General features: G+C 46.1%; 2 protein-coding genes, 1 long non-coding RNA gene, 1 other non-coding gene and 1 pseudogene across 4 annotated transcripts; 2 read left to right on the forward strand and 3 right to left on the reverse strand.

Moving 5' to 3' along the window:
- Positions 1-3046: 3046 nt before the first annotated feature.
- LOC109786014 (uncharacterized protein At2g39795, mitochondrial) lies at positions 3047-5008 on the forward strand. The gene is made up of 2 exons (XM_020344599.4): positions 3047-3660; positions 4651-5008. Exons 1-2 carry the CDS (start codon positions 3146-3148, stop codon positions 4808-4810), a joined length of 675 nt encoding a protein of 224 aa, XP_020200188.1. The 5' UTR covers positions 3047-3145; the 3' UTR covers positions 4811-5008.
- Positions 4885-7402, reverse strand: LOC109786015 (uncharacterized). The gene is made up of 2 exons (XR_012203463.1): positions 6717-7402; positions 4885-6214 (listed from the first exon to the last, which is right to left on the reverse strand). It is a non-coding gene; the product is annotated as an uncharacterized lncRNA (long non-coding RNA).
- Positions 7403-7617: 215 nt separating this feature from the next.
- LOC120975187 (U1 spliceosomal RNA) lies at positions 7618-7777 on the forward strand. Its single transcript, XR_005771014.2, has one exon. It is a non-coding gene; the product is annotated as a U1 spliceosomal RNA (small nuclear RNA).
- Positions 7778-10188: 2411 nt separating this feature from the next.
- Positions 10189-15326, reverse strand: LOC109786019 (ras-related protein Rab-2-A-like; annotated as a pseudogene).
- Positions 15327-17686: 2360 nt separating this feature from the next.
- On the reverse strand, positions 17687-23782 carry LOC109786012 (crossover junction endonuclease EME1). The gene is made up of 11 exons (XM_020344597.4): positions 23076-23782; positions 22106-22266; positions 21946-22011; positions 21700-21853; positions 21480-21583; positions 20364-20530; positions 19859-19922; positions 19668-19786; positions 18808-18897; positions 18120-18234; positions 17687-18022 (listed from the first exon to the last, which is right to left on the reverse strand). Exons 1-11 carry the CDS (start codon positions 23671-23673, stop codon positions 17867-17869), a joined length of 1794 nt encoding a protein of 597 aa, XP_020200186.1. The 5' UTR covers positions 23674-23782; the 3' UTR covers positions 17687-17866.
- Positions 23783-24216: the final 434 nt, after the last annotated feature.

The following is a 24216-nucleotide window of genomic DNA, read 5'->3' on the forward strand; positions in this document are numbered from 1 at the left end:
ACCATACCGCTGAGCACAACACCCATGGAGGACTTCTGGAGTTGGGCACATGAACGGACAGGACAATTTACGGTGTGATCGGCATACAATATGCTTGTGGCGACGAGGCACAGGAGAGAAGCCTGGCTGGAGGGTCCCTCGGGATCCTCAACAACACAAACAGATTCCAGCTCGTGGAAGATCCTTTGGAAGACGGAGGTCCCATCCAAAGTGCGCATGTTTTTGTGGAGACTATCGAAGCAGTCACTGCCAACCGAAGATGTGAGGGCGCATCGTAAGATATCGACGACGAGCACTTGTGGCTTTTGCAGCGCTCCGGATTCATGGCGCTATTCCCTTCTCGAATGTACCGTCTCAAGGTGCACTTGGGCGCTTGTTGACGAAGAGTTGGGCAGCGCCTTGGTGGCTACGAGTGAGAACCGAGCCAAGAGTTGGCTTTTCAACTTAATGGCTTCCCTCTCGCACGAACAATTCACTCTCATGGCAGTGACACCGTGGGCCGTGTGGACATCTCGGAGGAAGGCAATACACCAAGGTATATTTCAGACACCACATGCGATAGCAGCCTTTGTCAAAAGGTATATACAAGACCTCCAAGTTCTCAGCAAGCCAAAGAAGCAACGAATCGCGGTGGCGACGGGGTCATCAGTGAGCCGGCGACCTAAGGCACCTTTGGCAAATTTTTCAAAAAATCATGTTGATGCTGGTGTTCGGGCACAGCGAGGAGGCTCGGCCGTGGCGATTTGCCGCGACAACCAAGGCGCTTTTCTGGGTAGCTCAGCCCTAGTGGTCGCTGGAGTTTGGGACGCACCTACGCTCGAAGCTATAGCGTGTCGCGAGGCCATGGCATTGGCAGAAGATCTCAACCAACACCACTATATAGTGGCTTCTGATTGCAAGCAGGTGATTAAAGATATAGTATCAGAAAGCCAGGGGGAATATGGCGTTATAATCAGAGAAATCCGACTTAGATCACCACCAACCTGTAAATTTACTTTTGAAAAACGTGAGGCAAATGTTGAAGCCCACAAGTTAGCTAAATATGCTTTGTCTTTACTTCCAAGGCGTCATGTGTGGCTTGGCCATCCACATGACCAGACTTGTATCCCACACTCTGTAGACTTTGAGTAATAAAAGGCTTTTCCCCTTAAAAAAAAAGATAGTGTTCAAGATGTACTGCTAGTTCGATCTGTCCATGTTATACTGCTAATTCATACTGTTCATATATAGTGTCTTGAGGTGTTCATGACATTTATATTTGTAGGACATGAGCACGCAAGAGTTTGTTGCCAAATCAAGATACCTGGACGGAAACCGCCATCGTGCATATGAAGCACAAATCCGTCGGTTTCAATAACACCATGAATATCTTCTCTAACAAACAAGCGAGAAGACACCATAACACTAACATGCCGCATCGATGATCATAGTGGATTCCCCGGGCGATCGCGCGGCAATAATCAGCCGGCGCCATCGCGGCTTTCGGCCATCGGAGCACGTTGAAGCTGAACCGCAAGCAGAGGCGTTCGGATGAGAGGCACATGTCGACTTCAAAATGCAAGGCACCGGCGACGGCGTAAGGATGACATGACATACATGCATGTGCGCCTTACCAACACGATTATTTCTCGCCGGCAAATGATGGAGGGGAATCGGGCTACCGTAGGCATCATGACGTGCAAGATCATGCATGTGTTTTCTTTTCTGCTCGGCAGTGGCGGTGCATGATCAGGTTGCATCGAGTTCCATCCTATCTCCGCCGTGCTTTCGGCCGTCAACTTGTGCTCTATGCATGCATCATCAGAATCGCGCCTCCTTTTTCTGAAAAACACTCGGACCGAAGAGGATAGCCGCACATCTCTGAATCTGGTCGAGTGTAAACGCGCGCACGCGACGTGTTGGGTGGAGGAGCGCGCGCGCGAACAGCAGCTGCCGGATGCCTCTGCGGTGCCTGCCGCTGCCGGCGGCGTTGCGTGCACGCGGGCCTGTCTCCGGTGCCAGCCGCCCCCGCCCCCGCCCCCACCCCACCTGTGCCGCAGGAATCAGCGGCAGCGGCGCGTGTAGGTAGGTCAATTTGCTGATGGTGCAACAGCACGCGCCCCCCTCCCCATGCATGCACCATTGATCAGTATTCAGTCCATCCATCCATGCCTATCTCACCCTGGCGCCGCAGCGTCTCCTGATCAATGCGCAACGCGACGACGCCTCTCCCTGCGGCCACGAACGACGGGTGCAGCGCAGCGCAGAGCTCATTTAACACGAACAAATGGGATGTTGTCACAGCAGGCCGCTCTCTCTCTCTCTCTCTCTCTCTCTCTCTCTCTCTCTGCTCTCTCAGCGTCAGAAGACGCAAGCACGCAGCGCGTACGTACGATGTGATCTTATGGCGATTCCCTTTGAAACGACGCCGTCGGCGGAGTATCAGGGAAGCATATTCTGACGAGCCAACGCAAGTTACTGCGAGCGTAGCTACGGCCTACGGGCCAGTACTCTACCAATAGCGGTTGCCTCTTCCAGTGGGTTTATTTACGTGACCAGTCGTAAGTCGTACGTACTACGTTGCACGGCTGGAGCTCGGGTACTTGCTTCTATTGCACTGTCGACGCGCACAAATGCAGTGACAGTGCAATAGAAGAGTGATTGGTGTGAGTGCTTCCTTACTGTACTCCACGACCCCGCTCGTCTCGTTGAACACGGCGCACGCAGCTTGTCGTGCAGATGCCCGGCCGTCCCTGGGAGCAGGATTCATGGCGTTCCTTACTGTACCCCGTCCCTGCTGTCTCGCAGCATACGGGATACCATGTTTTTTCTTCCTTATTCCCATGAGAAGTTTCCCTCTAGCATAGCGTACCATGATAAGTTTTTTTTTACACAGCCATGTGAAGTTTTTTTGTTGAGGGAAGCAACCATGAGAAGCCCAGTTACCCGGCCCATCAAAAGATTGTCCGTCTTCTTGCGAAGCTGGGCTACACACTGCCAGGAAAAAGAAAAGCCCAAAATCTCACGCATCTCCGGCCCACGTTCGCTTTCTTTCCTTCCATTGCCCCGGCTTCGCCCAAGGGCGCCGTCTTTCTCCGAAACCCTTCCCAAAACCCGAGGCACGCCGGCGGCCGCCGCCGTCCGTCCACGCGCGGCACCACTTCCTATGGCCCGGCGTCTGCTCCACCTCCGGTCCCGCCTCCAGGCGCTCGCCCCCCGCCTCGTCCCTTCGCGGCAGTACATGTCCGACATGCGCCGCTCCGTCTTCCTCGACCGCCTCCTCCGCTCCCTCCGCTCCGAGATCTCCTCCTGCCGCGCCGAGCCCGCCCCGCGGCCGCCGCCCTCCGCCGCGCCGTTCGCCCTCGACGACCGTCCCGGCGAGCAGTGGGTCCGCCTCCGCCGCGCGTTCGGGGAGCAGCAGGAGGAGGAGGTCAGGGTGGATGCCTCGATGGTCGACGGCGCCGTGGCGCCCACCCGCTCGGGCGTGGCCGCGGAAGACGGCGGGCCACAGGACAGGATGCACATTAGCGTCCACGTCGAGGTCTCCAAGCCCGCGCGGCCTGACTTTGCGCTCAAGTTCGAGTGCTCTGCCTGGCCCGAGGAGATGGACGTGGAGAGGGTCTTCCCCGTCCGCCGCAGCGGGCCAACGCCGGAGCAGCAATACATGGGCCGCCAGTTCAGGTGATCCAACCTTGTTCTAGTAGAATATTAACGAAAATATATAGCATTATATTTAGTCATATTGACACTATATTAACGGTCGATGGGGTATATAGAATGCTTGCTGTTAAAATCCTGTTCTTGCTTCCGTCAAAAAATTTATCCATGGTCTTGTGATGCTACTTTAGAATGGTTAGCAGTTAGCACCAATGATTGATTAAAGAAATTGGACCAGGATTTCTAGCTCGCGGATCTCTTGTGCACAATTGTAGTTTATTGTCCTGCCCATCAATCACAACGGTAAAGGGGCAATATATCAACTTTTTATGCACCAAGCTTAATTCTTTCTTGCACAGGCCATGGAAATCAACAATTTTGCACACACAATCCAATGCACATAGCATCAGACATTTACATGTGTTATCTTTTCAAAGAATTTTGAAGTGCAAAAACATATAGAAACACGCTCCCTGTTTACCCACACTAGTGGTGACTATTGGACTGGAAAAGTAATCATGTGATAGATGAAATGCTCGGGCTTGGCGGGTATGGAGGGAACTTTCCTCCAATTTCAGTTCCGTGTTATAAGGGAAATTAGATCAATTTGTTTCTCGACGAATAATGCATGTTCGTGCAGTAGTTGGATTGCACCAAGACCCCTGGAGAATGACAATGCTGGCTCCTTGGATTCAACCAAAAGAGTAGTATGCATTTCTGTATCAAGGAAGTGGTGTAATCTAGCACTAGCTGTAATGTAGCTGTTGCAAATTTCTGATACAGTAGCAGCTGAATGACAATGCTGGCTCCTCATCATTCATTTTGATACAAATGACATTTCTTGTTTGCTACTGGTGCTATTTTTTATTTGTTAAAATCCAAACTTGTTTCTTTGACTTACCACATACAGTATGGCATTTAACATTATTATGATCTCTTTTGAGTTGTGCTTCTTTCCTGGCATTATGAGATGTTAATATGCTTTTTTTGCATGCTGGTCTCGCCAATTAACAGGGAGTTAGATGAGGAGATGCAAACCGCAGTGCGTGATTACCTGGAGCAGAGAGGGGTGAATGACGAGCTAGCTGCATTCCTGCACACGTACATGGAAAACAAGGAGCAGACGGAGCTTGTAGGGTGGCTTAAAAATATCGAGTGCTATCTGAAGAAGTAGGCAGCATCTTCTTGGCACTTTGAGTTAGATTATTATTACTTGGTGTTTTACAAAAGTTAACACAGACAAATTGGGATGTTGCCACAGCATCAAAAAGTCCTTGCTCTTTCAGAAGACGTGACAAGAACTGGGATGTTGGTGTTTCAGCATCAAATTGGGATGTTGTTGGAGTTTCCAGGTATTGAATTTGTTGTATCATCACGGCAGCATATATTCTGACGAACCAAGATACTGAGCCTAGCCACCAGTAGTACAATGCACGGCTGCACCTAGGGCACTTACAGTTGCACAAATGCAGGGACCGTCCTTGGTGGCGGCATTGATGGAGTTTTTACTGTACTCTACAATCCTGTTATCTCGTAGAATACGGTACATGTCATATAGATGCAGGAACCGTCCCTGGAAACAGGATTGATGGAGTTCCTTACTGTACCAATCCTGTTGTCTCCCAGGATACGGTACAAACAGCTAGCCATACAGAGATCGAGCATTAAAATTCATGCCTTCAGCCCTTTCAGAGGTTTAGGTAACACAAGCAACTGATGGATTCATAGCAAAAGCAATGCACGCAACTTGAATTTCATCTTGGTACAGTATAGTTATAGTTGTATACATACACTAAGTTAGCAAGTTCAAAAGGATCCTTCTGCACAAACCGTTCATTAGGATTTCTCGGCTTCATCTACTTCCATTGACCCATTTTGTGCCAAAAATTGGCTATCCAGCATATTGGCATGCCAAGATTTGACGACTCCAAAGCTTGCCAAAGATTGCCAAGTTTCGAGAGATTGGCAAAGTAAGTTGGTTGCCAACCAATTGATAGCCAATCTTTTGCCTTGCCTGCATATTGGACAAGGCAAGCACTTAAACTGACCTTTTCAGGTAAGTCAAGGACGCCATCTTGGACTTTCTTGTGTACTCTTTCAGCGGTCAGAATGAATGCCTACATTACATAATGATGCAAAATTATCCTAAAGGAAGCGTAATTGTACCCGATGTACAGGGGATCAAATCAAAATTACCTCATCAACATTTTGTGTGGTTTTTGCAGAGGCCTCCATAAACACGAGATCGTGCCTCTCGGCGAACTCTCGCCCTTCCTCGTAGCTGACCGCACGCATGTGAGACAGATCGCATTTGTTTCCGATCAGCGCCAATGTTACGCCGGCTCTCGATAGCTCTCTTGCTCTTTCAAGCAATGTAGCAATATGATCAAAAGTCTCCCTCCTGAAGCAAGGTTAGTGATGAAGCGTAGGAACCATAGATGCACAAAGTTAACACCATAGGCAGATGTACTGAAAGTGGAACCCCATTGAGGTACCTTGTGATATCATAAACCAAAATGATGCAAGCAGCTCTGCAGTAGAATTGTCTAGTAATAGGTACGAATGCTTCGTGGCCAGCCTGCAAAGTCAAGATACAAAAATATGAGATGGATATTATGCTGCTTAAGAACGTCAAAGCATTGTGCTTTAATTAAACAGTTTCACAACTAGTCTTTGCAATTCGAATAAACAATATATTTACTGTGTTGTAGTGTAAATTACTCCCTCCGTAAACTAATATAAAAGCATTTAGATCACTAAAATAGTAATCTAAATGCTCTCATATTAGTTTACAGAGGAAGTACTAAATAATAGTACTACCTCTGTACCAAAATATAAGATGTTTTTGCCAGATTATGACACCTAGTGGCAAGCAACAGAAGCCAGACAACGTAGAAAGGAAGGGTAAATCTAAGGCCCTGTTTGGCAACTCTCCGCTCCACGGCTCAGCTCCTGGAGCGGCCGGAGTGGAGCGGCACCGTAGCCTATTTTTCTGGAGCCGTCAAAGTGGCGCTCTGTCGGCTCCTGTATTTTGAGGTGCTGGATGACTGCCGAACAGGCTCTAAATAGCCTGTACGCACCGTGTCCCAGATGTCAAGCTTGATGCGCTTGCCGTCCACGTTGATGGTGCGGCTGCTGAACTCAACGCCGATGGTGAGATCGTGCACCTCCAGGAACTTCTTGGCCGTGAACTGCCGCTCCAGGCACGTCTTCCCGACACCTGCAACAATCGTCAGAGGTCAGCATCAGCACCCCAGGATTCGGACGTGGAACGAGCGAGCATGCCCGGGGTCGAAGCAGCGGGCTCCGGGTTAGGGAAGGGGGGAGACGGCCGACCTCCGTCGCCGACGATGGTGTACGTGAAGCGACGAGCGGATTGCATCTTCGGTCGCGGCGAGCGTCCCGACGGCTGTTTGGCGGGTCTTGAGCACGGACTCGACTTGAGCCGACTGCTTCGGGGCTAGGTCTGTTCTCGCCGTTTTACCAACCCAAGAGATACATAAAGAGGAGACAGTCTCCTCTTGTCACGATTTGTGCGTTGATCGGATGCGCATAAATCAACAATTGGTTTTGGGCATCTCCAGGGTGGATCCTCTTTGTAACCGTGGCCGTCGACGGAATTTCCAGTTACTCAAAGCGCTGTATCATCACGGGTGCATATGTTCTGACGAACAAAGTTACTGTGAGCCTAGTCACCACTACTCTTTTCAGTCGATTTATTTGTGTGAGCAAGTAGTAGTACTTATTTAGTTTTTTTTGGAGAAGATCACACACGCTCTTTCTCTTCTGCCGATAACCGTTTTCTCAAAGAACTGGGCCTGAGCACCAAAACTCCACCAGAATCCGGCCCGTAAACTCCGCACACCACCGTTGCAACACCACGGGGCTCGCTCTAGTTTCGTTTAGTACCACCTCGCCCAGGGGAGGAGGCTTGCGAGGAAGAGCAGGCTATATAATGAGCCCTCGGTGCACCCTTACAACATACTTACCTGGACGGGGTCGACGGCTGATCAAGAAGAGCCGTGGCCTAGGCTAGTGGTCCACATTGCACTTGGTGGATGCGTTGGCCTACCATCTTCCCAAGTGGAAGAATGGACGTCGTAATTTGTGGTAGAGGGGGTATGCGTTCGCGCGGCCCCTGCCAATTCTCTAAATTAAATTTTGGTCCTTGACAGGCTTTCTGCTAAGTTTATGTTCAGTTTCAGTTGCATCAACTTGGCCTTCTGGTCAGCATGTTTCAAATTACCCAACCTTTCAGTGGGCATCATATGACAACTCTTCTAGACTGTCATCGTAATGCTAGAGTTTATCTGATGCGTGATGTTCATATGAGTTGGTTGTGTGGTTGCTAATAGTGGATTATAGGATTGCTTGCAAATGTGGTCTGGAGTAGCGTGCTGGGGTCTGCTATGCCTATGCTCTTGAAGCAGCAAGAGCTGGGAGACGGTCGAGGTCAACCTCCGTCGCCGACGATGGTGTACGAGAATCGGTGGGCGGATTGCATCTTCAGACGCGGATTCGATCGCGGCGAGCGTCGGCTGTCTGATGTGTCGATTGTAGAATCACGGACTGCTTCGGGGCTAGGTTTGTTGGATTTGATCTTGCAGTTTGTAGCAAACCAATATAAACATATTCAGGATACAAAGTCTCCTCTTCTTAGGAGTTTGTGCGTTGATCTGATGCACACGAACCAACAACTGTTTTTTTTCAAAACGGAGGCAAAAATATTTGCCTCATCGATTAATTAAAAAGAAGAGAGTTGCTCGGTTAATTTACGGAAAACCGATACAGACTCCCAAATGCGGACTTAAGGGCATCTCCAACGCGGGTCAACCCCAAAAAAAAACCTTGTTAGATTTGATTTGATGTCAAAAACAACTAAACAGCCAGATTTGGGGTTTGCGTTAGAGATTAGCACCGAAGTTGTGTACCCAAAAGTTGTGGTAAGTTGTAATAAGTTGCCCTGAAGTTGTGGTTTTATGTAATATAAGCTCTTTGCAAATTAAAGTTAACACAAACAAATTGGGATGTTGTCACGGCATCATAAAATCCTTCCTCTTCCAGATGCAACGTGGACAGTGTGACCCTCTTTGAAACAGTGGCCGTCGATGGAGTTTCCAGTCATTGAAAGTGTTGTGCTATCACGGCTGCATATATTCTGACGAACCAAGTTACTGCGAGCCTAGCCACCAGTGCTCTTTTCGGTGGATTTATTTGTGTGAGCAAGTAGTAGATTGCACGGCTGCACCTAAGGGGAACTTATATTGCACTGTCGACACGCACAAAATGCAGGGACCCTCCCTGGAAGCAGGATTGATGGAGTTCCTTACGGAACCAACCCTGTTGTCTCACAGGATAAGGTACCATACAGAGATCTAGCATTAACATTCCTGCATACGATTGTTCCGTTTTCGGAGGTTCAGCAGAACATGAGTAACTAATGGGTTCATAGCAAAAGCCCTGCATGAACTTGGAATCTCGTCTTGGTACCGCAACCTAATATACACATACACACCAAAGTTAGCACATACACCGATCATTCGGTTTCTCAGCTTCATCAGCTACCGACGCCCCATTTTTGCGCCATGAGTTCAGAGCATGCTTGGCTGACAGCCAAAAATTGGCTGGCCAGCATATTGGCATGCCAACATTCGGCAACTCCAAAGCTTGCCAAAAATTGCCAAGTTTCGAGAGGTTAGCGAAGTAAGTTGGTTGCCAACCAATTGGCAGCCAATTTTTTGCCTTGCCTACGTATTGGCAAGCCAATTTTCGGCACCAAACCAAGCATCCTGATTCGCTTGGTGCAATGTTCTCACGCCGATGAAGGAATCCAACAAACTGCAACAGTTATGGATAACAAGATTATGTATTGTCAAACATAAAATGCATAAAATTAAGAAAGAATCATTTTCATGAAACCGCACGACGATATAATAGTACGTAGTATATACTTAGAGTGACACACTACACACATTTTGCCGAAACGGCTGCAAAATTACACTTCATATCCACCTAAGTTCTACCATTCAAACGCCATGGAGACGACTGAGGCTGCGGCTCCTTGGCTACGGTACACTGCATCAAGGTTTCTGCTCCTCCAATTTTCACGACCCACATGCCATGTTTGCTGAAAGAACAGCCTGTTGTTCGTTGACTCTGTGGCGACCAAACAAATCTTACCTAAATTACCCTGTTATTTGGTCACAACATGGGAGAAATGGAACTATGTCGGAAATACTGTGATGAGCTCAGTCAATGCCGCTCTACTGTCGGGGCTGTGGAAGCACTATAATGATCTTATTGTTCATAAGTACTCCCTCCGTCTTATAATGTAAGACGTTTTTTTGACTTCTCAGACGGAGGGAGTACATTTGAAGACTGGTAGTGGCATGGACAAGGATTACTGGGCTCCTCAAGATGTGGTAGGAATTATTCAGGGTTACCGTGTTTCCTAGGATGGACCAGTCCTCAGACGCTTGGGGAATATGGAGTTACCAGAGATTACAAGGCAACTGAAGATCTTCTCCTCATGGCGTTTGAAGGCAGACAAGACTAGTGGCTGAACACATCCTCTTCTCTGTTGATGTTCTCAGATGAGGGGCAAGATACCATTTTGGTTTCTTTTCTCATTATCTTATCAGTGTCAGCAAAGCGCATTGGCGGCCCTGCTTAATGTTGTGTGTGTGTCCAATTGAAGCTGGAAGGTTTGCTACAGTTGTGAACACCAAACTCTTAAGCCTTGATTAGAAATTTATGGGGTTGGGGCATTGTCCCGTACCTCCGAGTATCTTTGATGAACGCCAACATAACCTAACACTTTGAAAAACAAGAAGGCAAGCACTTAAACTGACCTTTTCAGACAAGTCAATGACACCATCTTCGACTTTCTTGTATACTGTTTCGGCGGTCACAACGAATGCCTACATTACATAACGACGTAAAATAATCTCGAAGAGAAAAGACAGTGTAATTGTACCCAATGTACAAGGGATAAACCATTACCTCCTCGACATTTTGTGCGGTTTTTGCAGAGGCCTCCATGAACACCAGATTGTGCCTCTTGGCGAACTTTCGCCCTTCCTCGTAGCCGACAGCACGCATGTGAGACAGATCGCATTTGTTTCCGATCAGAACCAATGTCACGCCGGCTCTCGATAGCTTTCTTGCTCTTGATAGCCATACAGCAATATGATCAAAAGTCTCCCTCCTGAAGTAAGGTCAGTGCAGCGTAAGGACCATCGGATGCACGAAGCAAACGCCGCAGCAGATATATTTGACAGCCCATTGAGAGGTACCTTGTGATATCATAAACCAAAATGATACAAGCAGCATTGGTCAACAGCAGATACGAATGATTCGTGGCCAGCCTGCAAAGCCAAGACATGATAATACGAGATGAATATGCTTCAGAAGAGCAAATTCAACAAGCATGGTACGTAGAAAGACGCCATGAAAAGGCATGAAAAAGCATAATTTAATTGTGTTTTTAACTAAACAGTTTGGCAACTGAACCTTTACAATTTGAATAAGCAAGAAGTGAGTACATTATTACAGATACAAAGGGAGGGATCAACCGTGGCATCAGGGCAGAAATCTTCTTCCTCTCACCGTGTCCCAGATGTGAAGCTTGATGCGCTTGCCGTGGACGGTGATGGTGCGCGTGCTGAACTCGAGGCCGATGGTGGGCTCGTGCGCCTCCGGGAACGCCCTGGCCGTGAACTGCTGCTCCAGGCACGACTTCCCGACGCCTGCAACAGTGGATATATCACCACCAGTCAGCACCCCGCGATTCAGACGTGGAACGAGCGAGCGAGCCCTGTTGGCCGATCATGCATGCGGAACGGCGGTAGGGGTCGGAGCGGCGGGTGCCGGATTAAGGACGGGGGGGAAGGACGATCGACCTGGGTCGCCGATGACGGTGTACGAGAAGAGGTGATCGTATTGCATCTTCGGTCGCGACGAGCGACGGCGATCCTCTGTTTAGTGGGATTCGAGAGTTGATCTGACTGGTTGGGGGCTAGGTTGTGTCAGGGCATCTCCAACGGATGGATGCGGCCATTGCCGAACAGGGTCGGGTGCGGTGCGCCAAAACCGCCGTCATGTGCGGTGAAGTTGTTCGGCATCCCGCAGCTGCTCCGCCCCAGATGCCAACTCCAGTCAGGAGCATCTACGTTCTACGAGCAACCACGAGAGGTTGGGCGGCGCAAGGGAGGCCCGGCCACGGCCAGCAAACGCCGACGGGCACCATCCGGCGAACCCGAACCAGCGCTAGAGACAGGGGCCAAAACCTACGCCCAAAACGTTTGGATCAGGGCCAGCTTCCGACAAACACCTGATGCAGTCGGCCATGGTGGCATCAGTTGCTGCTTCCAACTAATGGAGTGGAAGGCCCTACCAGCATTCATACCCAAATCCATGAAGGCATTCTCTGCCCGTCCACGGAAGAAAAACCCATGGGCAAATAATTGTGCCCATGTCCATGCCTGATCCATCGGGTCCTCTCAACACGTATACATAATACCTCAAGAAACAAAAGAAGAGAAAAGAAAAAAGCATATCAATTCTAATATTTAGCACTTCAGGTAATAGCAAATAAGCACAAGTGGCAAACACATAAATTCTCAGTCTCGGTTTCTCACAAAATGACATCGCACGCCATCAAATAAGCACAAGTACAGCCGCGAGACAAACATAAGTGCATCGCAATTCTCATTTATAAATAGAAGGACGACAGTAGCTTCTAGGCATCATCTTCGGTTCTTCGCCTCTTGGCAGACTAGTCTTCCGTTACCATAGATTCAGAGTCATCCTTGAAGTGAACAGATCAAAAGCACAAAAATTAAAATCAGGGAAATAAAAATAACAAACATTGCAGCATATAAAAATCCAGTGTAAGGAGTGTAATATGTTACCATCATTTCTTCTTCATCATCAAGAACACTCTGAAACACTGCACAGAGGGTCGAATTGCCGTCCCCTAATGCAAAGATACAAGTGATTCAGGAACAAATAGCTGTTGTGAAATGTGAAGTAAACAAATGATCGAAATTCAAGAGGATCAATTACCAATCATGTCAGCACGGGACCAAGCCTTCATACACATAATAGCTTCTACCATGCTTGGCGCAAGTTGGCCACGATGTGGACTAAGCAGCCTGCCCTTCGTATTAAAGGCTGATTCTGATATCACAGCTGATGCAGGGATAGGCAATATATCACGAGCAATTCTCACCCCCATACTTCCACCAAGTCATGATGTCTTCGTCTGGTATTCTACGGATAATTTCCTCTTCCAAGTACAAGTCCAATTCTGTCTGCACTGGAGAAGCACCGATAGTAGGCCGTGAGGACATATATCGATCAAATATGTCCATTATGTCATCTTCTCCACCAGCTCCTGAAGCAGCACTGCTAACAGCCTCTGATGTAGCCACAACCCCATCAGCTTCTTGATATTGTTTCAGCAAATTAGCCATTAAATTCCTTATTCTGGCAACTTCCACAGCTGCATGTTCCATTCCATAGAGAGAACCAAAAATAGCTTGCAACATATGAAGCTTGTACCTTGGATCAAGAACAGTTGCGACAGACATAAGATCAAGTACATCTTTCCAATATTTGTCAAATTTCCGCTTCATTTCCTCAGACATTGTTTGCACAAGCTCATTGTCACTGGCAGCCCACTTCCGTATTGCCAACTGAATGCAACATATTTTACGAAAGAACATATTTGCAGTAACATATTTAGTGCCTGAAAATGACTCGCTGACATCATAGAAAATTTTAAGCCTATCACAAAGTTCCTTGGCAAACTTCCAATCATCTTTGGTTGGACAACAACTAAATAATTTCTCACGTGCCTTTAGTGTTTCAAAAATCTCTATGTATTCTAATGCAATAGTTAGCATTCTGTAGGTTGAATTCTATCTGGTTTTACAATCAAGAAACAACCTTTCCTTGTATTCAATGTTCAGAGTGTGCGCCATTTTTTCAAATTTCTCATGTCTCCCATGAGTAGCTGACCAATATGCAACACCATCACGAACCCGCTCTATACCCTTCTCCATGAGATCCATGCCATCTTTCACAATCAGATTAAGCATATGCGCACCACAGCGCATATGCAGATATTTACCCTCCAATAGAAGAGATTTCAAATCCAACTTATCGATATCTTTCTCTCGAGATGCCACTCAACAAGGGACTCATGCAGTGCTTGGCATATGACTGCAGCATTATGTGGGACAGGCACATAAACAAACCTAAGACAAGAGCAAAGCAAACATTTCAGATTGATAAGATAGTTTTACACTAATTAAAGCAACGTCTCAGATTGCGATGATTACACAAGCATTTCAGACTTATAAGGATTAGAAAAAGAATGGTTTTTACCTCAACATAAAACTCTTGAGTTGCCAAGATTCATCGAGGAAATGTGCAGTGACTACCATGTTCTGCAGTAACCTCTCTTCTGATGTTCTGCAGTCCACATGTCCGTAGTGATGGCAACTCGACCTTTAAAGTCTGCAAAATACTTCACCATCTTATCCTTCTCGGCTGCATACATACCCAAAATATCTTTTCTAATGTCATTCCTTGATACCATCTGAAACATTGGTTGTAATGCGTAACACAGTTTCTGAAAACCCGCATGATTGACGATAGACAGAGGGTAATCATGGGCACAGATCATCATCGCAAGCTGCTTCCTGGCAACAGCTTGATCAAACAGAGCATCCTCCCAATCGGCTTCCCCGTCGTCAAAAGCCTTTGACAACCTTGATTCTTGTGGGGCTGCCAGTGCCTGCCAATCAGCACACGACATCAGGTGGTCCTCCAGGTGTGAAGTGCCACCGGCATCTTCTGCTGCAGGAAGAATTTCGCTGCAATAGATGCACTCGGCTTTCCATTCCCCGTCGACAAACAGTTTCTCGAAATCACTCCATATAAATGATGGAAGCTTTCTCTTATTGCCAACTCTGACAGGCCCATCAGCAGCAGCACCCTGCGATGCTTCGGCACTAGTGCCCGGCGTAGCAACTGGAGTTGTTGAATGTCCAGCCTTATCCGAGCTCCGCGCTGCGCTATTTTCAGAAGATGCCATGCAAACTTGCTCTCAGATAACAACCCTACCAAGAAAGCAAGAACTAGTAAGTGATGCTAGTACGAATAGGAATCTCAGACCTAAAAATCAGAAGAAGAAAAACATACAGAAACATAATTAGCGTACATTGGCTTCGTAGCAGAGGAATCAGATCGATACAAAAATGAAGGCTACTGATATTACTATCTGAAATGTACCACAAATGCACTTATTCTATCAATCGCGTCAGATCAGGATAAAATGTCCTCGGTTAGTTAGCACTAATATCAGATCGATGCAGGTGTGAAGGGAGGAGCAACTCACCGTGGACTCCTCCAGTCCGGTACTCGCAGCTTGCCGACCGTTGACGGCGCCCTCCTCCGCCGCGCGCGGCCCGTGGTCCTCCTGTGCGGCTGTGCCCCCCGGCCGTGTGCCCTGCTCCAGAGAGCGGTGGGAAATACGTGGGCGTGGCCGGTGGGCTTCGGCCCTTGCGGCGGCGCTCGTCGGATGGGGAAGGGGGAAAAGAAAGAAGAGAATGGGGAGAGACAGAGATGGGTGGCGGCGCGGCGAAACTCGGGGGACTGCCGCCCTTGCTGGAGCAGTAGTACGACGATACATCTCTCGGGGTCCACATGTCATGCAAAAAAATATTATTATTGACTGGGAGGGTCCGTAAGATTTCTGTAGATTTAATCCGTAGGTCTAGCATTTTCCGTATTCAGAGATATCAACATTCATGGATATAATTGTTGCTGACCATATTGGTCAGATCATCAGAATGAACACCCAAGCAAGAAAGCAACAAAATCAAGATAATCAAGGCCATACAAGTGTTAGCCATTATCGTTTAGGGCCTCTTTGATTTGCATATTGGTCAAACTGAACACACAAACAACAAAGCAACAAATTCAAGATAATTAAAGGCCATACAAGTGTTAGCCATTGTCGTTTAGGGGCCTCTTTGATTTGCATAATTTTTACAACACAGAAATGGAAAAATATGTGAGGATGTAGTGTTGTGTCCTCCTGTATCCTACAGATTACCAAACTTCAGGAATTTTGATAAGAAGTACTATGTATGATAGCACGGTAAAAACAAAGAAATATTTCCAAGAGGTTTGAGTGAACAAAAAATTTCTTCCAAAATATGGTACAAGTGAATCATATGGAGGAAAAAAAAAGGGGCATCTCCAACGTGGGACCCCCAAAACACCCGCAAACATCCGTATCGACATGTCCGGATGACATAAACCATCCAACACGGTGCCCACATCGGTCCACAGACGCGTCTGCATGTCTGAATTCCCGTAAACCAGACGAAAACCATGTGAGGTTTGCGGGAGTCCGGACGTATGCCACGTACGCGCCTCACCGGTCGGTCCCACCCAAAATCCTTTTTGTGCCAAAAACCCTCTTTGCGCGAAACGGTTGCCGCGGATTCATGTCGGTCAAGCCGCTCCAAAGCGGAAGTAACTCAACGACTTGATGACGGTCAGAGCGATGCGACTGAACGAGCGGACGGCGCCGCTTAAATGCTGATGCGGCGATCGAGAAGCATCCTCCAGTCGGGGTGTCGCGTTGAAGCCGACTGCCCGCACGTTTCGCCAGGGAGCGGATATTTAAGCACGGCCCGGGTGTTTTCCATGCCACGTTTCCTCCTCGCCTTTCCTCTCCGCTCACCGTCGTCGACCCTCCTCTCTTCTCCGTGACGATACCGAAACCTTGGTTCTCCGCAACAACAGGAGGCTCTGGATTTTCTTCGGGGTTTGGACCGTGGCGCCGTCATCACTTTCCGATGCCATCGTCCTCCATGGCACCCGACTCCTCCGAGAAGCAAGAGACACAACAACAGTCGCCCCTCCTTGCGGAGGCTGCCGCGGCGAAAGAGTACCTGACGCTCCTCCTCGAGCAGTCGCTCAGGGACCGTGGTCCGTCGTCCCCTCTCCGCCGTGTCAAGGTGGAGCCGCCGGCACGTCAAGCACGAGCCTCCCTCCCCCGGCGAAACTGCGGCATCCAAATCGGACGTCCCTCCCCGGCGCGCCTTCCGCCGCTGGAAGGACGACTCCCGTGACGATGATGGCACGGACAGCAACGGAGGTGCAGCCCGCCAGGCATACAAGGTCACCGTCCATTACAAATTAGTTTAGGTTTTTTAAGTTTTAGTTGAACGGACAAAATATCATCCAGTTTTATGTAAATTATATTGAATTTATGTATGTTTGCATGAATTTCGTCTTGTTTGCATGATATTTGTCGTCGGGTTTAAATTTTGTTTGTATTGCAAGCAAAGGTTTAGGGCAAGCATTAGATGGCCGGCTCGATATCAATGCCCAAAGACGCGTCCACTTGTATTGCAAGCAAAGGTTTAGGGCAAGCGTTGGATGGTCGGCTCGATATCAATGTCCAGAGACACGTCCAAAGATAAATACTATCTCCGTTTGGGGACTAGGGTCGGAGATGTCCCGAGTGCTTTAATCCTGCAAATTAAACGATAACCATAGGAAAATCCCTAAGGTGGAATTCCTTTGAACCAATGGAGCTCTCTTATGCTCAATGTTGTGCCAACACACATACAAAGGGGCTACTGTGCAGCTGCACCATCAATCCTGTTTTCTCTCAGAATACGATACATGCAGCTTGTCATATACTCCCTCTGTTTCTAAATATAAACCTTTTTAAGAGATTTCAATACGGACCACATACAAAGTAAAATGATCGAATGTATACCCTAAAATACTAATATACACACTCATATGTACTCCCTTTGTCCCATAATATAAGAGTATTTTTTAGACTACGCTACTGTCAAAAACACTCTTATATTATCAGACGGAGACGGAGGGAGTAGTCTTATTGAAATCTCGAAAAAGTCTTATATTAGAAACGGAGGGAGTAGAAGCTTGACCATTTGTGCAAGCAGGATTGATGAAGTTCCGTACTGTACAACCCTGTAGTCTCAGAGACGGGTACATGCAGATATCTTATGATTGTTCCGCTTCAGAGATTTCGCATAACACAAGCAGCTAACGGCTTCATTACAAATGCACAAGCATGAAATTTGGATTTCATCTTAGGTAGTGCGACACCTAATACATACACACGCTAAGTTAACAAGTCCAAAAGATAAAAGGATCCTACTGCATAAACTTAAGATTTCACAGCTTCTTCTGCTTCCATCTCCCCATTTTCTGCCATGAGCATTCTGTACACCCTCCTAGAACACACTGGTCCCACCTTTCTGCTTTCCTCGCCGAGGCAATCTTCGCACTTCAGGTCTTGAAGCAAAAGCTCCTTCTCGCGATTCTGTTACATAAACTGAGTTATGAGCACATGGAGGCATTACAGTCAAACTGAAACTGTTGCACTGTACTTTAGAACATGGTAAAAGGCTGGCACTCACACTTTTATTGGGATCCATATATACTTTCAGAAGAGACCTCATGGTACTGTACTTCTTCCAGATTGCAAGGGCGAACCTTGGCTGGACTTTGGGGATAGCTAGTAAGGACATAAACCTGTCGCAGATAAGAAGAATTAGCATACACTACAAACATGTTACTCTGGTCCAAAAGTTGGAAGTAGACGAGTTAACAACTATTCCCTCTGTCTCATAATTTGACACTAGGATATCAAACTGCGGTTGGATGGATAGTTGGAAGCTAAGACAAGTTTTGTTCATGCTTAATATGGCCACAAGTAACCTTAAGCAAATTACGCCAACCACCAAAACCCTTGTTCATTACCATTTACTGTACTCCTTACAAAAGTGAATGGAGGGAGTAAAAAGCTCCACCATATGACTGAAGATTTATTATTTATTCCATTACCATTTGTTGTACATAAGTTTAAATCATTTATCATATTAGTTTAGAACTTCAATCAGAATTCCATTTCACAACATGAAAACAAAGGCAAGGACCAAACTGCAGGTGAACTAATGCAGAAAGTGAGAGTAGTGGAAATGTTCTACTTACAATAGATCAAAAACAGGAACAGTTTTCAACTTAATAGAAAAGGAAAAAATAATACATAAGGTTCAATGGGAATGTAATTCAGTATATACTTCTAACTTTCTAAGCACAACTTACCAAGCATTTTTCTTAAGCTGACCTTTATCCACAAAACCCTTTGGGATTGTCACACCATTAGCATTCACGGATAACCATGACAATGGTTTCCTGTGGAACAATCAAAGGGAACATTAATAAAAAAACATGGAACTGCTACAAACAAACCTGCGCCTAATGGGGATGAAAGTTATATTTGAATTGAACTACCTGAAAGTAGTTTATATTGCATTACACATTTGTGGGCATTAGGAGGTATATGTTTCATAATTTTTTACTTTGGGTGGAGAGCAACATTAGTCGACACAAACTGGCTGCTACATGGACCATCAAGGTCACAATGGAGGAGCTATAACAGAGGTCAGAGATGGAGGCAATGTGTTTTGCTGTCTTTCTGCAGAAAGTTTACAGTGATAGAGGCATGACTTAAGTGTCTACATGAACCTTGACATATTTATCCCCTGATTTTGTCAAATGAAGGACCAGCGAATCGCAAAGTAGCATGTGAACTGAAATTAGCGAGGCTGAAGTAAAAAAAAAGGTACCAAACAAGTTCTAATATTAGGTACATCCATCTACAATAAAAAATCAGGTACATGCCAGCTGCAGAAATAAAATGACTGCCTTATAAGCAGTTATTACTAATTTTAACTTCACTATACCAATAATACCAGAATCCAGTACATGGTGCCACAAGTTAAAGCATATGTATACAGGTATACACTTACTATGATTGAATTGGTCTGATATAGAAATGTCTAAATAGAAGCAACCACAGAAAGCAATTAAGGTATAGGGAAGTAAAAACAAGATTAATAAATTGCAAGAAAGAGCAAAGACCATCTGAAGTTAAACATTCTTATCTAAAAAATGCAACTTGCCTGAATTTGCATTTTGCAAGACTAGTTGTCAAGCCAACAACATGCTCTGCCACCTGAACTTCATTTGTGCAATCCTTGGAGTGAACTCTATCGTAGTGTGTTACTAATTTGCTCAAAACCTACAAAATAAATCCATTACAAATTCTAGGAAGAAAAGTTCCGGAAAAATCTAATACAGTTGAAAAACTAACCTGTTCCACAGGTGGACGTTTCCATCTATTAGAACTGTCAGAATTGTTATACTGGCTTTGCTCTCTGAAGTGCCAAAATAAAAGATAAGGCATTTTAGCAAGATTAAACTACGGAAAACTGTTATATTTTCTGTACCTAAAAGTTATAACATTACAGAAAATATTGACTAATATCATGCAAAACAACCATGCAAGTCAGTTCTTTTCCCTTCCAAGTCATTTTTATGCATGCATGATGTTGGTTATGGTTTATAGAATAGATAGGACAAAAGGATTACAACCAAGCTATCAGCAGCAAGGAAGCAGCAATGGGGAAACCCCCTAATGTATAGTTCAGGTGAACACACACCAATGGCGAAGAAATATAGCATGCCGAAGCTATAATAAAGTTGTCGGCTACTTTCTGCTGTGCACTAAGGACTATGGGTCATTGGTAAAGAAAAAAGGACCGTACAGATAAAACAAAAAACAGTTGGCATGGTAATTCAGACTTAGAAGAACCAACCTATCATATATGTATTTCGTCAATTTATGAGTGACATAGCAAATAGTGAATGTTGGATAGTGACTTCGAGCTTCAAGAACATGATTGAAGAACTTTCCGCTGCTTATAAGATCGCAGAATTCCTCAGCTTGGAGCACAAATAGGATATATGGCTCCAAAGATGGCTCCTGCATAGAACACATGTCATTCTTAGGATATATACAAGCATGATGAGGTCATGGTGCTGGCAGTTGCACAAAGATATACCAGTTTACTACTTCAGAACATTCATGACGAGGTTACAATAATACTAGCTTTTCCATTCCATGTTGCCTTGGCTCTATGTCTTGTTGCAATTTTGCGCCATAAGACCATGTACAATGCAATGTGCTTAGAGAGGTGCTCGTAAAATAAATCATTTATATTATGACATGCTTCCCTTATAACTTGAACATTGGATAATCCAACTGGCATGGCAAATGAGTTGACTACCTAAGCCCAGAATTTTCCTGACAACTACATATTTTGTGCATGTTTTTTTGTAGATTTTCCAGGGCTTGGTCCTGTAGCATAATACTTACACAGGATGCTTACATTAGTTGCTAAAACAATTTCCCCCTTTTATCAGAATTCAATTTGTCTCACATAAAAAGTTATGGTTGAATGGTTCACAATCTAGTAATTCAATAGTGAGCACCCATGCAAGTATTGGAAAACACTCCTACAAGGACACAAATATAAAGTTCAACATGATCAATTCATACTTTGTGTATTGAAATATTGATGGGACTGAAAATATGAATTGGGCATGGACTAGCAGAATTGACTACTTAGCGACATGACTAGCACTACTCTTAAATCATAAGCACGTTTATGTCAGAGGTTTGTAAGGATGCATCTAATCACTTGCTAAGCATACATAAAATTTGACCCCCAAAAAAGCAAACAGTATGTTTCCCAAGAATAAGTTTAGAAAGGCATGTTGTATAGCATCAACTAAGTTATAGCCCAGAAGAAAAAAATAGGTCACTGAGCCAACACTAAAAAGAAAATTTGAGTAAGAAATCCTTATAAACCAAACTTGACCAAAGGAAGCATGCATCAAAATATGACAGCTACCACATGGCTGATAAGGACCTGATCACTTTGAGAAACCATCTTCCACAAAATTGATCCCCTGATTGGATTACTCTCCATTTGAAAGTTAAGATTCTTTTCTGAAAACATTGTCAGGAGAGCACCTGTTTGCAAAGGTCCAGTAATCTCAGCAGTAGAGAAAGATAAAGACAATGCATGATAATAGATACTGGAATGGCATTTTCATATGACTAGCTTGATTTGTCATGGTTTAGTATACCTCCGATTGAGCCAGTTTCTATGACCTTTGAGTCGATCTTGGCGACAATGAATTCTAAAGCACGTTTGCCTGAACCCCATTCTGCTTTTTCTTTGGCCGACTTCTTTTTCTCTGCTTGTTGAATTTTATTAGCTTCTTTCTGCAACCTTTTTTCCTGCAAATATATAGCACCCCCTCAGTATTCTCTATTCACTGTCAAGCGCCACAACAAACATGTTCCTCTGTAAAATACTTTACAAGCCAAACCTCTCGCTGTCGTTTTTTCTCTTCAATCATTTTATCTTTCTCTTCTTTATTTAGTCTCTTCCGTCCCTATATATAATACACAAAAGCCTCTTATTTAAGTTGCATCTTTTGTGAAACTGAACTAATAAGTTACATGCTCAATTAGCCAGACCTGTTTTACCTTTCTTTCTTTGATCGGTGGAGCATTCTCTTCCATGTTGCCGTCATCCTCATCTTGCAGAGAAGAATTTCCACAGGGTAAAATCAACTTGGCCAATGGCTCAATGGTCCCAAAGTCATCCAACTCATCATCACTGTCCAGAGATATTGGACAAGAAGCTCCTGTAAGGCACAAATAAGAGTTACTTGGTTACTCCTACAGAACTGTACACAAATAATGATGAGTCCAGACACCATTTCATGCCTTCATCAAGTAATTCATGAGTAGGGATAGAGTGTCTCCCACATAAGAAATGAAAAAAAAAAACTCTCTAAGAGCTAGAGTTGAAATTCTTGGTTTTGGTGTAAATGGGATATGGGTATCTAACAATAAATAGTACTATAAGTGGGCAGCTGGGTAAGTGGATATACGGTGTAAGTGTTATCACTTATCAATGAACCAACATGTTATCCAGAAGCCAAATATGAACTTGAGTGGTCAAAAGGCCCATTTATTCTCCATGAACTCAATACAGGATTAGCAATTTCATGTTTCCTTGGTCAGTTAAGTCATCGAAGGAAATTGCTGCTGTTTGTCCTGCATGTGACAGATGTTGAAACAAATGTGGACCAATAAATCAGCTCAAACTGCGCAGTGCAGCGAACAACAGATATCTTGTCTATCTGGTGTAGAAATTACCGGCGTCAGTACAACTGTACAAGTATTAACTTCCACAAAATCGCCAGCGTAGTTTGATATACTAAACATTTCAAGCGGTATATCATTGAATTCTTTAAATGACCGCCTCTCTTGATAAGGGGAGCTAAATGACTTGCATCCTAACGCATGACTAGAACTAATTTCCAACTATTTTGCCACACAGCAACTTCCATAAATAAACCAGGTGTTCTTAATTCATAGTGATCGACACTCGGTTCTCAGATCTAAAAGGGAAAACGACTATATAAAAGCTTAAGTCGAGAAACTTCACCAGAATCATGCGCGCGGCCAGTCGAAGAGGATCCTGGGACACTGGAAGGCCCAGACGAGCGCGGGGTGCTGTAGGATGGCGGTGTCCCCGCGACAGCAATGTCCGGGATCTCCGGAACGAACGGCGAGGGAGGCGTGTCGTCGAGGAGCAGGATCGGCGTCGGGGACGGATGCCGCCCCGGCGGGGGAGGGGTGTCGTCGTCGAGGACGATCGGGGTCGCGGACGCGGGGGCGCGCCGCTTCGGGACGGTCGGGGAGGGGGTGAAGGCGTCGAGGAAGTCGAGAGAGTCGAGGGCCGCCGCGGGCGAGGGAGCGGCGCGCCTCTTCGGGGCGGGCGGGGAGGGGGAGAAGGCCCCGAGCCAGTCCGGGGAGTCGAGGGCCGCCGCGGTCGAGGGAGTGGCGCGCCGCTTCGGGGCCGGCGGGGAGGGGGAGAAGGCCCCGAGGAAGTCCGGGGAGTCGCCGGCTGCCGCGGTCGGGGGAGTGGCGCGGCACCGCCTGCCCGAGAGGAGCGCGGGAGGGGAGGCGGCCACGCCGACGCCGTCGTCGTCGTCGTCGTCGTCGTCGTCGATGATCTCCACGACCGGGGCCTGGGGCGCCATCGTCGCTGCCGGGGTTCCGCGCTCGCGGTTGGATTTGGGGATTCTGGGGCGGTTTCTGCCGAGACGGCGGGCGGGCTTTTCGATTTTGGGGGTTTCGCGGGTCGGTGGCTTCTCTGAGACGGCGGCGGGCACTTTGGAAGGAAAAGAAATAAAATAAACAAGGCTCTCTGAGACAGACTGACAGAGCAAATCACTTGTTGCTTTGTTGGTGATCAATGTACGAACCTATCCCAATGTCAGTACACTCGTGGACGATGTGTGTGTTTTATGATTCAATAAAGCTAGCTATGATGGCTTTCCCTCAAAAAAATATACGAACCTATCCCAGTGTCATGGTTGAATTTTTTTAATATTTTTGCGAAGATCATGGTTGAAATTGACTTTTGGTTCAGCATGTCCCACATCTTCCGTCTCAACATTGTCAGTGCATCGTATATAATTAAAATGTAGTTGATCTCGCTAATGTATTTACCTTAACATGCAACTATATGTCATTTCAATATGTAACTATGCATCAGAAAAGGCTCGCCGTAAAATGCAATC

The sequence above is a fragment of the Aegilops tauschii genome, chromosome 2, assembly GCF_002575655.3.
Source record: "Aegilops tauschii subsp. strangulata cultivar AL8/78 chromosome 2, Aet v6.0, whole genome shotgun sequence".
Classification (NCBI taxonomy): domain Eukaryota; kingdom Viridiplantae; phylum Streptophyta; class Magnoliopsida; order Poales; family Poaceae; genus Aegilops; species Aegilops tauschii.